The sequence below is a fragment of the Oncorhynchus mykiss genome, chromosome 23, assembly GCF_057628025.1.
Source record: "Oncorhynchus mykiss isolate SJ-2025 chromosome 23, ASM5762802v1, whole genome shotgun sequence".
NCBI classification, from domain to species: Eukaryota; Metazoa; Chordata; class Actinopteri; order Salmoniformes; family Salmonidae; genus Oncorhynchus; species Oncorhynchus mykiss.
The window spans coordinates 5306271-5323360 of NC_143044.1; the positions used below are offsets into that span (position 1 = coordinate 5306271).

The window sequence follows — 17090 nt, forward strand, 5'->3', positions numbered from 1 at the left end:
TGGGGTTGTTATGGGGTACAACAGTTGAACTAAGCTCATGAAGCATTTATCATTTATATTCTTCAAGAATCAATGGGTACACACCATTCATTTTTCATTCCAAAAATGGATGCAGCAACTGCAGATTACCTCTTTAAATGGCGCAAATTATCTTTGTTTTGAAAAAGATCCATGTCTCATTGGACTTGTGTGTTGTTCTAATTGGTTGAACTTGGTGTACAACCTCCCTATCAGCTCTTCTCCTAGAGCACAACCCTGGCTTTCCTTTTTCCCTCTGACCACAGACAGCTGAGATATTTCTGTGAGGTCTAAACAGCCCTATTACAGAACGGAGACAGCCATACACCAGAGACATTCGACTGTATTATTATAAAAGTGCAGAAACAAAAATAACTTCAAATGATGTGATCCAAGACACCAATCATGGGGACCAAGTAGGGTAAAGATCACAATGTGAACTATTGCAAGCATTCAGATAGGCCTGGCCCCATGATTTCCAGGCACTTCTCTTCAAACATTGCAAACCCTCTGTTATTCTATAATATCCAGTTACTAGGCACAGCTAACCAAAATAACATATTTCATATAGAAAAACATTGACCTTGGACGCAAAACAGACATTGCTCTGGAGTTCAAGTGGGTTATAGCAGAACTTCAAATAAGCCCTGCCTGACAGCTGAGCACATCTGCACATGTCGCCGCCCCACTGGACAAGGAAGGGAGTACACTGTGACCATAAAACTGTTTCCTCAAAAGGATCTGGCTTGGTTAGTGCAAATCAGTAACCTTGCAAAGCCCACATTTTTAAGGCTAATGCTGGAGGGCATGGAACATTTGAAATAATCAATTCCATTTACCAAGACAAAATCACATAGTAGGTCGATGGTTGAGCAACATGTGGTTTGAAATTGTTTGCAATTTGAGAGGGTGACACACAAACACACAAACGGAGAGGGCAGACTGAGTAAGTGGTGCTGCATGTGGTGTGTTGAGGACCCATGCAGTGCAGAGCCAAGAAAGAAGTTAATATGTTCCCTACGGTTAGTGCTGAGCGAATAACCACCACTTTTTATTTTTGGGGGTTATTAAACAACTAATTGATTGAAGTCTTTTCAATTACTTGAATTCCATTTACTTTGGGTTCTTTGTGAGCCCAATGTGCCGTTTCTCTAGGGAGAAATCAAATCGATCACAATAGATATCAAGTTAAGAACTATGTGGGACGCTGGGCTGAAGGGAGTGGTAGATTTCATTAAGCAAATAACATTTCATTTGTCACATGCTTTGTAAACAACAGGTGTAGACTAACAATGAAAATATTACTTACAGGCCCTTCTCAACAATGCAGAGAGAATAAAAAAAGAGCAATAGTAGAAATCATATTTTTTTAAATAACACAAGGAATAAATACACAATGAGTAATGATAACTTGGCTATACACACAGTCATGTGTACCGAGTATATGCGCAGGGGTATGAGGTAATTGAGGTAGATATGTACAGTAGAAGTCGGAAGTTTGCATACACCTTAGCCAAATACATGTAAACTCAGTTTTTCACAATTCCTGACATTTAATCCTAGTGAAAATTCCCTGTTTTAGGTCAGATAGAATCACCACTTCATTTTAAGAATGTGAAATGTCAGAATAATAGTAGAGAGAATGATTTTTTCCTTAAGCCATTTTGCCACAACTTTGGAAGTATGCTTGGGGTCATTTTAACTTCCTGACTGATGTCTTGAGATGTTGCTTCAATATATCCACATAATTTTCTGCCCTCATGATGCCATCTATTTTGCGAAGTGTCATGCACAAAATAGATGTCCTAACCGACTTGCCAAAACTACAGTTTGTTAACAAGAAATTTGCTGAGTGGTTGAAAAGCGAGTTTTAATGACTCCAACCTAAGTGCATGTAAACTTCGGACTTCTAAGGTACATATACAGTTGAAGTCGGAAGTTTACATGCACTTAGGTTGGAGTCATTAAAACTCGCTTTTCAACCAATCAACAAATTTCTTGTTAACAAACTATAGTTCTGGCAAGTCGGCTGGGACATACATCTACAGAGGGGCAAAACGTTTTTTTTTGTGTCAGCCAACAATTGTTGTTCTCCCACTTAAAAAGATGAGAGAGGCCTGTAATTTTCATCATAGGTACACTTCAACTATGACAGACAAAATGAGGGAAAAAATCCAGAAAATCACATTGTAGGATTTTTTATGAATTTATTTGCAAATTATGGTGGAAGTATAGAATCAATCTTTAGGATGTTTTTATCATAAATCTTCAATAATGTTCCAACCGGAGAATTCCTTTGTCTGTAGATATGCAGTGGAACACAAGCTAACTCTCACGTGAATGCACGTCACGAGCTCATGGCACTCTGCCAGACACCTGGCTCAAACAGCCCTTATTCACCCCCACTTCACAGTAGAAGCATCAAACAAGGTTCTAAAGACGGTTGACTTCTAGTGGAAGCCTTAGGAAGTGCAAAATGACCCCATAGACACTGTGTTTTCGATGGGGAATGAGTTGAAAAACAACAAACATCAGATTTCAAAAGAAGTTTTAAACAGCTTGGAAAATTACAGAAAATTATGTAATGGCTTTAGAAGCTTCTGAGAGGAAAATTGACATCATGTGAGTCATTCAGAGGTGTAGCTGTGGATGTATTTCAAGGCCTACCTTCAAACTCACTGCCTCTTTGCTTGACATCATGGGAAAATCAAAAGAAATCAGCCAAGACCTCCACACGTCTGGTTCATCCTTGGGAGCAATTTCCAAATGCCTGAAGGTACCACGTTCATCTGTACAAACAATAGTACGCAAGTATAAAGACCATGGACCACGCAGTTGTCATACCGCTCAGGAATAAGACGTGTTCTGTCTCCTAGAGATGAACGTACTTTGGTGCGAAAAGTGCAAATCAATCCCAGAACAACAGCAAAGGACCTTGTGAAGATGCTTGAGGAAACAAGTACAAAAGATTCTATATCCACAGTAAAATGAGTCCTATATCGAAAAAACCTGAAACGTCACTCAGTAAGGAAGAAGCCACTGCTCCAAAACCGCCATTAAAAAAGACAGCCTACGGTTTGCAAATGTCCTCTGGTCTGATGAAACAAAAATAGAACTGTTTGGCCATAATGACCATCGTTATGTTTTGAGGAAAAAGGGAGATGCTTGCAAGCCGAAGAACCGTGAAGCACAGGGGTGGCAGCATCATGTTGTGGGGTTGCTTTGCTGCAGGAGGGACTGGTGCACTTCACAAAATAGATGGCATCATGAGGATGATCAATTCTGTGGATATATTGAAGCAACATCTCAAGACATCAGTCAGGAAGTTAAAGCTTGGTTGCAAGTGGGTCTTCCAAATGGACAATGACCCCACGCATATTTCCAAAGTTGTGGCAAAATGGCTTCAGGACAACAAAGTCTAGGTATTGGAGTGGCCATCACAAAGCCCTGACCTCCATCCTATAGACAATTTGTGGGCAGAACTGAAAAAGCATGTGCGAGCAAGGAGGATTAAAACCTGACATCTTTACACCAGCACTGTCAGGTGTTTGTGGGAAGCCCGTGGAAGGCTACCCGAAACATTTGACCCAAGTTAAACAATGTAAAGACAATGCTACCAAATACTAATTGAGTGTCTAAACTTCTGACCCACTGGGAATGTGATGAAAGAAATAAAAGATGAAATAAATCACTCTCTACTATTATTCTGACATTTCACATTCTTAAAATGAAGTGGTGATCCTAACTGACCTAAGACAGGGAATTTTTACTTGGATTAAATGTCAGGAATTGTGAAAAACTGAGTTTAAATGTATTTGGCTAAGGTGTATGTAAACTTCCGATTTCAACTGTAGGTAGGGATAAAGTGACAAGGCAACGGGATAGATAATAAACAGCAACAGCAGTGTATGTTCTGAGTCAATTAGATTATTGCAAAAAGGGTCAATGCAGATAAACTGGTTAGTTATTGGTTGACTATTGAACTATCTATTAAGCAGTCTTATAGCTTCGGGGTAGAAGCTGTTCAAGGTCCTGTTGGGTCCAAACTAGGGTTGTTGCGGTGACCGTATTACCTCCACACTGGCGGTCACAAGTCATGAAGGCAGTCAAATTCCACATGACCGTTGAGTCACGGTAATTAGGCTTCTCCAAGCTCTGATGCTGCTGGTTATTAGTAGCCTACCAAACTTGCTAACTGCTTGGTACTCAGCACTCTATTGTCCCTCTAATCATGCTGACATCAATGCAAATGTATTAAAAAATCGAATCAAACACTTCATGTTACGCAACATTTCAACTGGCTATGCAATTGCGGGAGAAAACTGAGTGATGGCCGCTAATAAAAAGACGAGGCTCCCATCAGCTTTATATAAGCTAGGCCTACTATGTTATTTTTTCTCAACTTTCCAAATATTAAGCACATTGCTTATATTTACAACAGGAGTAAAGCCTACCTGGTTGGCATGAAAATAAACCATGGGGAAAAGCGTCCTCCATTCGTTATTTAAGTTCATAGATTACTTTTTTCCCCGCTTGCCTCTGTTTTGATACAGGTGCATGATAATGGTCCATTCTAAATCAAAACAAATGTTAAAAATATATTATTTAGTATATTTAAAGACACGATTAAATCAAGAAAAGTCTGATGGGTGACAATATTAGCCTATATATATTATCACTTGTGAATGATGCCCAGCATAAGAAACAAAGCCTTTTTTTTGCGACCTTTTCTCAATCATAGTCCTTAAGTAGTCTAGCCCACATTTTTTTGCTAGTGGTTGTATTAATTTGTGATCTATCGCATCCCACAACTCTCATACTATGTTTGGAATATTTATTTCTCGCACAGAATAGGTTGACTTTTGTACTATGGGGGAATAGTAGATTGACATAGGCTAGTGCTTTTGCTGTTCATTGGGCCTCCTCATCTTGTTGGCTGATGAAAAGTAAATGAGGACAGTTCTTCCAATATCTTCAATATGCACCTCGGAATTGGATAAGGACGTGTGCAGTTGCGCCCCGGATGTGTCGGTCTTCATTTATAGCCTGTGAGAAAGACCCGATCGCGTGAAGGAGAGCCATGTGAATGAGGGCTTCCGATTGCGCAGCACACTCGGGGAGAAGGGCAAGACGTAGCATTCCGGGCCGCAAAAGGCATGGATTTTTTTAGGGACAGAGCCACAAAGGGGATGCCACCGTGAAATGTTAGGCATTATCAAGTGCTTGTCAAATTGTGAATGAGAGACTATTGGAGTGCGTACAGCCTGAGCAAAAAAACAAAGCAGAGCTCATGCCTTTCAAGCAACTTTTTTCAAATCATCATTTGAATCTCATCATGCAGCCTTACAATGTATTAGAAATCAAACCGTATAGCCCAATGCTTGTAGAACAACTAAAGTTACAGTAATAATTCTAAATGAATCATATAGGAGTACCTATTTCTTCGTTAACTGCTCAACACAGAATAGGTGCACGTGCACACTCCAAACCGCTTGGGGAAAATGTGTATATTTTATTCAGCTTTGTTCAATTATATTCTTCCTACTATAAAGCCAAGGAATTATAAGCAAATCGTGTCTACTAAATGAACTAGTGTAGCCCACAGCCATTTGGCATAGCCGCATTAGGACCTAACATAACTCACAGTATGCTATTCTTTTCTTCCGAAATAGACTACATTTTCTTCATATCATGCTTCTAAATAATGGATTTATTGTGAAGGTGTAGGCTATATTACTTGGATTTATTAGACTTTTTTTAAATGGCTGTGTGGAAGCCAGGAGATGTTAAATGTGTTTATGTTGATTAAGGTCAATTACTGTGAGACCGACAGTTATTTGCGTGACAATCACCGACTGACAAAATTTCGTGACCGCCACAGCCCTAGTCCAGACTTAATGCAAAACAAGCCCAATGCTTTTCTAAGGGCCTATTTTGGACTGCGCTTGTCGCCTGCCTTCTCAACTTTTCTTAGGGCGAAGACATGAGCATCTCGTCATTATACAGATCTCTGGAAGGACACACTTCTATGCCTGCTACGTTAACTTATTAGATACACACAGACATCATGAGAGAGAAATGTACACAACACTATGATGAGAGGGTCAGAGACAGTTTGTGACAGAATGCCTTATCTACTTTGAAGAAATAGTCAAATAATTCTTTCAGACAGCTCTGCAGCATACTTAGGCAGGCTAGCTAAATGGGAAGACTAAAGACTACAGTATGGGGAGCACATAGATAACGTTAGATGGTCTGGCTAGCTGACTGCTACTGCCTGAGCAGCGATTACATGACGACTTAAAGGAATGAAAAATAATAGAGTAATTCAATAAATATACAGAACTGCAATATTTGATTATTTCATAGTAATTTCTTATTTTTCTATTTATCTGTAGGGCTGGGCGGTACACTGTATTTTATGATATACAGTGCCTTTGGAAAGCATTCAGACCCCTTGACTTTTTACCTTACAGCCTTATTCTAAAATGTATTAAATGGTTTTTTTCCACTCCCCCACTCCCTCAATCTACACACAATACAAAGCAAAAACAGGTTCTTAGACATCTTTGCTAAATTTATACCAAAACAAAAACAAAAAATATCACATTTACATAAGTTTTTAGACCCTTGACTCAGTTCGTTGTTGAACCACCTTTAGAAGTGATTATAGCCTTGAGTCTTCTTGGGTATGATGCTACAAGCTTGGCACACCTGTATTTGGGGAGTTTCTCCCATTCTTCTCTGCAGATCCTCTCAAGTTCTGTCAGGTTGGATGGGGAGTGTTGTTGCACAGTTATTTTCAGGTCTCTCCAGATATGTTTGATTGGGTTCAAGTCCGGGCTCTGGCTAGTCCACTCAAGGACATTCACTTGTCCCAAAGCCACTCCTACATTGTCTTGGCTGTGCGCTTAGGCTCCAATCATCTTTGCCTCGATCCTGACAAGTCTTCGAGTCCCTTCTGTTGAAAAGCATCCCCACAGCATGATGCTGCCACTACCATGCTTCACCGTAAGGATGGTGCCAGGTTTCCTCCAGACATGACACTTGGCATTCAGGCCAAAGAGTTCTTGGTTTCATCAGACCAGAGAATCTTGTTTCTCATGGTCTGAAAGTCCTTTAGGTGCCTGTCACGTGTCTTTTACTGAAGAGTGGCTTTCGTCTGGCCACTCGACCATAAAGGCCTGATTTGTGGAGTGCTGCAGAGATGGTTGTCCTTCTGGAAGGTTCTCCCATCTCCACAGAGGAACTCTAGAGCTCTGTCAGAGTGACCATTGCGTTCTTGGTCACCTCCCTGACCAAGGCCCTTCTCCCCTGATTGGTCAGTTTGGCCAGGCGGCCAGCTCTAGGAAGAGTCTTGGTGGCTCCAAACTTCATCCATTTAAGAATGATGGAGGCCACTGTTCTTGGGGACCTTCAACGCTGCAGACATTTTTTGGTACCCTTCCCCAGATTTGTGCCTCGATAGAATCCTGTGTCGGAGCTCTAAGGACAATTCCTTCGACCTGATGGCTTGGTTTTTGCTCTGACATGCACTGTCAACTGTGGGACAGACAGGTGTGTGCCATTCCAAATCATGTCCAATCAATTGAATTTACCACAGGTGGACTCCAATCAAGTATGAATCCATTTTAAAATATGGCTGTAACGTAACAAAATGTGGAAAAAGTCGATGGAATACTGAATACTTTCCGAAGGCACTGTACCATTATTGATGCACAGATCGGTTTGGGTTTTTACTTTACCTTCTATAACGGTATTTGAATGTTCAGTTTGTTAAATGTGATACCCCATGTGTAAAATCAATTTTTATAGTTTACTTCGCTACTTGAGTCATCTCTCACCACTCTCTCTCTCTATACCACTTTCCACACAGACCTAGCCCCGCCCCTACTCATGGAGAACATTTGTTGTTCCTCGACCACGAGACACTTGCATTCAGTCTGCATGGTCAATGTAGCACATGCAACAATTTTGATGACAACGATGCTGTTTTCTCTTTGCTTCTTTGCATTCTATAATTGCACTATTAGTTTGTGTTTCTTACTGCAAACAGCTAGTTTGTCTTTTCTTAGGAAGTTGAGCCTAAATCTTGTTAGCAGCTAATGCTAATCATTAGTTAGCTGGCTAGATAGCTAATAAATGTACTGAGTCAGAGCAAACGTAATTCGCCTCTACAGCCTGATAATACCAGTGATGGTGTAGACCTAAATCAGCATTTAGTTTGTGCAACAGTATCTTCTAAATCAAAGGAATACGTGAAGCATGAATACGTTAGCTACTTAAAGTAGCTAAGAGAAAACATGAAATGTAGCCAAAGATCATAGGGTCCCCTAGGAAACACTTATCAACACTTTGGTTCCTACCCTGTCACAATAACTCCTCCCTGGCATTTTCATTCGTTGTCATGTCAAACACAGTATTCAAAGTGCCCACTAGTATATTCTAATTCTAATTCTAATAATATAGCTAATCATAATAATCATTCCATTTCCATGATTCCAACCGTTCACCCAAGTGTGTTGCTCTAAATCGCAAGTTAAATCACAATTGCAACATCTGGTTAAATATAAGGCCTAGATTGTTTGCCCATATCGTGCAGCCCCAGGTGTCAGTGTGGAAATGATCTCAAATGAGTGCCTGAAATGCAAAAAAAAATTGGGATTGAATTTGAATTGCATAAAACAAGTCAGAATGGAGAAAGAACCATTGAAATCACTTAGAATGTATGTGTTGCCACCCTAGGTTCTCACACCACTCAAAGCAAATTAATAACTTTTATTATTCAAAAACATAAAATACCGTCCAATTGTTATAAAAATACAGTGATATGACATGTTGGCCATATCGTCCAACCCTGCACAATATGGACCTGACAGAGACAATGGAATAATTTTCAATGTTTTGGCGATTGAATGTTCACTATTTTTGCCTTTGGAATTTCAATTAAAAAGCTAAAATCATTCTAATGTCATTATTTCATAATGCATTTTATATAATTTAAAAAATACAAAAAAACAGAAAATGGAGCGACCTCAAAAAGACTACTTACTGTGACCACTCCCTGCAACAGAAGCAGCGCACTGCAGGCTTTTAATCGCTGTTTTACGACATGTCAAAAAAATAAAAAAATGGGGAAAACAAAACATGCTTCCAAAGGTTTGGCTGCCTGCACGATAGCAGACATATGAAAGTTTAAATAACCTTGGTATTTACTCAATGGTGAAGGGAGGAGGTAAGGATAACAGACCAGAGAGTATCCTTGGCACACATTGTATTTTTCTTCCTTAATATTTTTAGACAGTCCACATTCGCACTGCGTTTGTACACATTCTTGGGTTTTCGAGGGTATTGTGTGATTTGCAAGCTTTCCGCTCACCCAATGGTCACGAACACTGGTGCTGTGAGTCATTATCATCTCATATTGCAAAACTGATCAGGGTGTCCTTTGAAACCATAACCTATATTATAATACAGCATTTGACACCCAATGCTAACAAGTATTTTCCAGAGAAAGCTAGCAGCTTGATATGATTCATTACTGGGCACTGTGAAGTGTGGCTTCTTGGACAGCCTAACAATTACACTATAGACCAACAACAACAACAAACCACTTCAAGTTTCTTAAAAATAACATGCAGTCTAAATCCATCTCCCACAATAAAACATTATAGCCACAGATCATAGAGATCCCTCAGGTTGTGGTCTTGCTACTGTGGGTCAATGTCAAGTGTGATAAAGGTATAGGGCCTAAGGCTTTGAAAGGGTTACATACAGGGTAATGGATGAGCCTGACTTCTGAGTCCCCGGACTCCTATAGATCCTATAGTAGCATCTGGGGACATAGTTCTGAGAAAATAACCATTTCCTCTAGGCTTGGGAGATTATTAATGAAAAGTCACTTATCTAAAGATGAACCTGTCACTTTTCAAACCTAAACTAAGGGCACTGGGGAAAAAAGCGCCCGGAGAGGGAATGAGAAAGAGACCATGGATAAGCATTGCGGCTAGTAGCTTCAGCCGCATTCCCCTGTGACTGTATATAGGGTCTATTTGGCCATGTCTCTTTAGATTAATACGCCTGCGTGTAGCGTATTAAACTGCTACCTTTTACGGACCGAGAGGCATTCGTTCTCTGCTCCATCCCTGCTAGTGGGGTCATCTGTGTGATAATGCACAGATAATATAGAGGGGCTACTCGTACATGTCTATGAAATATTCATGATAAACCACTCAGAACAGAGAAGAGCAGAGCAGCCGCCAACACCACCTGAGGAACAATAGAGCGAGGCAAGCAAGGAAATAGGTTTATAGATAGCACGCAAAAACACTCCACGAGGACAGAAAGGCCGTCTTTCATAAGCAAGGTCACCGGTGTCCTTCTTATACCTTGTTCCTTCAAGGCTCTGGCTTATCTGACGCATACTGGTCAATACTAGCCACAAGCCAGTCCAACATATACTGTAGGTAAACAATCACCTGACATTATGAGTGGGGAAAATAACAAAAGTCATACAATGTAATATCCCCTCCAAGTCTAATTTTTACCCATCTAGAAAGTGAAAAAGCCAGAAATGGAGGTTCATACTGACCTCACATTTCTGGTCTAACACAGGTGAACAATCATAGTCATCATAACGAGTGGGGAAGACATATGCAAAAGCACTTCCTATCAGTCCCACTGTTGTGGGGTTGCCTTCCCTGCAACCCCCATCTATGAATGTTTTACATTACTATGTCATTCCCAGAATAATGTGAAGGATGGCCTCATGATCACTGCCATCCAGACTACCACTAACAGCCCCTCCTGTCTCCAGTGTGATCATCGCCCACAAAGGCTACTGTAGACCTATGCCAGACATGTCCCTACCCCAAACCAATGCACTCATTTTATTTTCCACAAGCTTCACCTTGGGAGAGACGGGAGCCTTTGGGGGCTTTTTTGTGGTTCTTCTGTAGAGGATGTCCAAATCTGAAAGTAGATAACCGTTGGCAACTGAAACTGTAAATGCTATATGCATGCTGATGCTACATTAGCTACAAGCTTATACTGCAATGTTTTTAAAACTGAGTCTTACAAGGTAAAAAATATGACAGGACTGTTGCACTGCAAATCTCTGAGAAGGAGACAAACAAAGTCCAAACTTCTTTGCTGTCAGCTATGCAAATGCAGAGCACACATCTTGTCAAATACAATATCTAAAAGTAGAAAGATCTTGTTTGCAGGGTAGGTTTGCATTACAACTATGACTGAGCAACAACCGCCTGCAAACAATGTTTGTGTTTCTCTGTCACGTTCTCTCCATCGCTCCTTCCATCTCATTAACCCAAACATCTCTTTTCACAACACTTCCTGTCTCCCTCTGTGTTCTGTGTCACTCTTTCCGAGTCTCCTTCCCTGTCACTTCCTCTATCCTTCTAAATGTTTCTCTCTCATTTTCTCCCTCTCGCTCACTCCCTCCCACCATATGCCCCCCGGCTCCTCTCTCTTACTTTCTCTCCCTCGTTCTCCCCTCTGTCTCCCTTCTCTCTTAGGCCAGTGCCATGTTCACTAGCCAATGCTTTGCTTAAGACAGGTGTCAGCTACAATCCCTGCTACTGTTCTCCACAGAGACACAGCGCCTCTCTCTCCTTCTCTCCTACTTGCCACTGAAACAATTACACCAGATAGGCCTCAAGGTCAACAGAGCTGTCAGGCTCCACTCCAACACTGGAGCAACTTCTCCCACGTTTTGGATAGGGAAACAGGCAGAGGTGTTAATAGAGGGTTTCTGCTGCTCTGGAGTCTACAGCTGCTAGGAATTATGGACATCACACACATTTCATTTTTCTCTTCAATCAGTTATGTTAGGAGTCGTTTGTAACTTCATAGAAATATGTAATTCATTGAGACTAGAGATGCACATAGAACGAATGCAATATAGTGAAAATGAGAGCAAAGACGTATGGACAGTGCTGCCATTTCATTACAAGCTCTACACATATATTTACTTGTGAATAGAACGCATCCACTCTGGGGAAAAGAATACTGAAAGTGCCATAATGAAAAGGCTACTGATACAGAACTCATTATCTGTAGAGCTGAAGTGAATTAAAGGGACAATGAAGGAGGCCAAAGGGAAGCATTAGGAGAGATCCGCTAGTTAGGGAATCCACTTGGTGTATGACACGATGTGCACAGCCTACTTTCCTCTCATATCTGTTTCTTTTCACAGCATGTCTAAATAAAATGGAGATGCGGGAGGCCACTTCGGCCCGACAAAGGTCACGTTTCCTAATGCATGAAAACTGCTTCCCGGCCAACCAAGGGGCCTGCTTGAGGATATTGGCTTGTTGACCCGGGGAAAGACAGGGATCATTACATTTATCAGTTTAAATTACTTTTTTTTTATTTTTTTAAACTTTTTTTGTATTTGTATTCTAAAAAATATTTTTTCTTAAAAATACTATTTTAATTGTAAACTGTTGTTACAATGAAGGATACACCTAATTTCCTGCCAAGGGGCGTTGATTTATCGGACAAAAAGAAGACGCTTGTGCTATTTCAGGGGACAATTAATTTATCCTAAACATGACCAGGAACCCAAGATTGTCAGTAAAGAACAAAGCTGTATGTCCATGAAGAACACTTCCTCAAATTAAAATGTTATAAATCGCATCCAGGCACAACTGCAACAACAATTGAAGCAAGCGAAGACAAGATTAGCCTTGGCGCATAAGTAACCATGTATCTCAGAGCAGCGGAATTACTCTGTTAACATTAAATATGGCCAAAGCTACTCAGAATGTCATTTAATATCCATATTGCTATAATTAATTATGGCCCATCAACATTCATATTTCAACAATCTTCTGCAACAGTGTTTGGAATAGAGAAGCTCCCTTTACATTTCCTATTTGCTTTTTTTCTCCCTCAAAGAAAGACCTTTCCATACAGTCTATAACGCTAGTGGGCCTAGTCAATTTCCACACCTGCAGGTTGAATGTGCTTAGGTAAGCTCTCCACTCTCAGAACTGTAAAGTGCTTTCTCTTATTTCATCTGACAGGCCCTTTATGGTGAATAAGATTATTCTTGCTTGTTCCTTTTTAATCAGTTTATTCTCTTTGAGCAACCTTTCATACATTACAAATGGTGCATCACCGGATATTGGAGAGGAAAACGCTGAAAATAGCTATTTTTGTAGAGCTGGTCAGTCAAAAGGAGGAAAAGGAAAAGGGCACACTATCTATAACTTCTTCAGTAACCAACATGTACAAAGGATATGCAGAAAGGGGAAATACAGTGATTTATAATTCCATACATGGTGTGTACAACTGGTCTGCTGAGTACTAGGTTGCCATTTTTTGTCACAGATATCTAAGATTAATGGATGCTGTGATATTCTTCCTTACAAAAAAAAGATAGCAGTTTCCTCTCATATCTGTTCATTTTAACAGCAGGTCAAAAGTGCAGTAACTGCAGTGGACTGTAGTATTTTGGATGCAGTAATTGCATAATAACTGCAACATACTGCAGTTATTATGCACTCCAGATACACTGCAAAATTACTGGAGTAAATGTTTTTATTTTGGAAGCAGAATTTGCTGCATACTGCAGTTATATTGCACCCTTACTGCAGGTATAATGCAGTGTACTGCACTCTGACTACACTATTTTTTCATAAGTGGTGCCCTGGTTAATGATTTATCTATTTTTTTTAACAACCTTTGTTCAACTACTGTTTTATTGATTGTTTAATGTCATACTCACAGGGAAACTGTTTTGTTAGGTAAGAAACTGGGTTGTAGAGTGTCCATTAATTCCACATCATCACACACCACCTTCACCCAGACATTTTGTCTGCTCAATTCCTTGGACCTCTCAGAGGTGCAATGACAGCTGTCAATGAAGAGGTCCGGGCAGTTTCTGTTCGTCAGGCATGTCCTCCACAACCCAACAACAATGCAAAGTAATCTCAGCATTTTCATTGTGAACTGAGCCTTTTATTGAATTGTTCTCAAGTTATCTCTTCCCGGTCTGTAAAGCAAGTGGAGACCATTTCACATAGGCTTCTTCTTGGTGGATGGTTAACTTTAGCTACCGACCAAGTGACTTGTTCTTGTATTTTAATCAAAGTCTGCGCGTTACTACTGACAACACCTGTTGTGTCTCATAATGTACATGCTACCTGTAAGTCAAAAATAAAATAAAAATCATGCATAACGAAGGTCTTTGCTTTGTAACATATTGTTTCCCCGCGCTGTGCCATTTCTATGATTTGTTTCTCATTTACACAGAAACGTGTCGCTTTTGTCGACTACCAAAACGTTCCTAGATAAAGGTTTGCAAGTTTGTTACCGGTATCCTAAAAGTTTGACGCGTGGGAATGCAGTAGCGTATTACGCCGTCTTCGCCGTCGGCAGGAACAAGATGTTCTTTCAATGTGTCGATTGTCACTTTTGTCATAGTACTCCTACTAAGTTATCCATTGTCATAACTCCGTTATCAACAGGTTGCCACAGATATTCCCATCCACGTCTCGCGTCTTCAACCATGGGACTTGTTGCGAAGTCATCAGCAGCATGGAAGCTGAAGTCCCTCCCCCTCGAAGCCAAGGGGCAAAAATGTGTATTTTTATTACATGGGTAAACCTCAAATCAATACATTCATGTAACCTGTTCTAAAACAAAAACATGTAATTGTATTTAGGACCACAGTGAACATTATATTATGCAAACCATAGAAATAAAAATGTTTAGACCTATAATTAATAGTAATTATATTTGTATGATGTCAACGCACATCAATCTAAGTATCACATGGTTCTGAAATTGAATAGCACAGGGGCTCATGTAACGGATGTGAAACGGCTAGCTTAGTTAACGTGGGCGCTAAATAGCGTTTCAATCAGTGACGTCACTTGCTCTGAGACCTTGAAGTAGTAGTTCCCCTTGCTCTGCAAGGGCCGCGGCTTTTGTGGCGCGATGGGTAACGATGCTTCGAGGGTGACTGTTGATGTGTGCAGAAGGTCCCTAGTTCGCGCCCGGGTATGGGCGAGGGGACGGTCTAAATTTGTACTGTTACAGCTCAGATACATCTGCCATCAGATGACCAGTTGGTAAACGGTCATTATAGCCTAAATAAATATATCAATTTGTTCCCTGGCTCCAGGATTCAAACTCAATGTCATGCTGCTTACTTATTCAGGAAAAAATGCATCAGCACCGTCTCACCTTAGCAACTAAGAAAAAAGCATATACGTGTAATCTCTAGGGAACCAAATAAAAGTACCACAGGGGAAAAAACGACATTGAAATCTCAGTCTTATAACCTATGACTGAATAAAAATTGTGCTTCATAGAAAGCTATAGCAGTAGCAGGCTCATTATTGAATGCCTCCCGTCAAGTTGATAGGCAACAATAAGCTATCAATGGACTACTGACAAACACACGAATCGACAACGCATTGGAGATGAGTAATGTGGGAGCATAGACCTACAGGCTACAATATACCTATTCAACAATAAGATCCGAACGTAAAGCAAATAGATACATTCATGGCATGACTTTACACTAATAAAGCAGATATAAGATATGACTTGGTGGCTCTCACAAAATAAAAGGGGACTTGAGGGAGAAATGGGCCAGCATGTTAGAAATGCCAGGGCTGATTTCTGGTCCCAGTCCGCCCCTGCAGTAGGTCCACATTTTTAGGGAGTGTAAGTTGTTCAGTACTGTATCCTACAGAAGATGAAATAATATTAATAATTTTCCACGCATGCCTGTAGTCAGAGCACAGTCCTGGGAGACGCAGAAGCCTAGACAGCTGGTTGGCCTCCTGTGTTTGCACTGTGCTCCACACCAAATTCCACTCTCATTATCCGCATTGTCTCTGACACAGGCACTGGGAGCACAAAGGAGGATTTTAAAACGTCCCATGACCCTTCTGAGCAGCCCATGTTTCTCATTCATCTCCCTGACAGGCAGTACACAGCAGTACACAGGGCAGAACAGATTCCCTCTTCCTCCCTGTTTTTCACAGAGGGAAACTAAAGCCATATGTACGCCTTATTTTCTCCCATGTTGTGCTGCCGGCCCTTTGACTGCCACTCACACTTGTTTGCACAGATGTATATTTACCTTGCTCGTGAAAGTAAGGAAGCAAATCTCCCAGTCAGCTGACCTTTGGGACGTTAGTAGGAAAATAACCAAGTTGAACTGACATCATCATTTGACATGATAAATCTTTAATGGAGCGCAGACAGAAACATTTATTTGGATGCAGGCCAGCAGTGTTCACTGGGCTACTTGCATGGACTTAATGGAAAACAGAGTCCTCGCAGCCTCGCTGTTCTGTAAATATTTTCTTTGTGGCAGAGACGAAGATTTTCACATCGACAGCCGTGAAGTGATATCTAAACAACAAGCACATTCAAAACACATCTAAACAGTTTGAGAGAGTCAACATATGCACGCACTGTATGTTGAAAAGTGATGCTAGTAACTATATAATCATCATTTGTATTCATATAGCACTATGTTGTTATAGGTTGTTATTTAAGTATGATTTTGATCAGCCAAACATACAGCATATTGGAAATTGTGTACATGCTTTGTATTGGATTGTATTGCAGCTGCTATTTATAGCATTCTGTACATAACCCATTACTGCATTAAATAGAGAACAAAGATAGAAATACTCATTAGTGCAAAATGGAGCAAGGAAGTCAGTGATATTGAAACAACGCAAACAGTCTTTTTTTTCTAAGTCAGTGTTGGGCTGTTTTCTCAGCCACTTTTCTGTCAGCCCTAACTTGTGTTAGTGTTCACAGCTCTCCATTATTCCCTCATGACAGAGATTAATGAAGCATGGCAGCAAGGCAATCCCAGTCCTCACTAAATATTTACATGCACCGCTTCAAAAGGCCAAAGCGCTAGCTACCACACCAGGATGACAGAAGCGTCATTGTTACTTCATGACTAAGTTGTTTCTCCTTCGTATTCTCTAGGCATTTCCCCCCTTGAGTGAGTGGATTTCACTATAGAGACGAATGTCAGTGCTGACTGCCTCCACTCAGCAATGACATAGGGT

At 40.6% G+C, this 17090-nt stretch overlaps 1 protein-coding gene across 4 annotated transcripts in view; it reads right to left on the reverse strand.

The window, feature by feature from the left end:
• The window catches only part of LOC110502313 (adhesion G protein-coupled receptor A3), a 264724-nt gene extending 249858 nt beyond the window's left edge, over positions 1-14866 (reverse strand). For all 4 annotated transcript variants that reach the window (XM_090216662.1, XM_090216661.1, XM_036959858.2 and 1 more), the window contains exon 1: positions 13769-14866. In XM_090216662.1, coding sequence (XP_090072788.1) covers positions 13769-13986 — 218 coding nt within the window. In that variant the 5' untranslated portion in view covers positions 13987-14866. The remainder of the gene's footprint in view (positions 1-13768) is intronic.
• Between the last annotated feature and the right edge of the window lie 2224 nt (positions 14867-17090).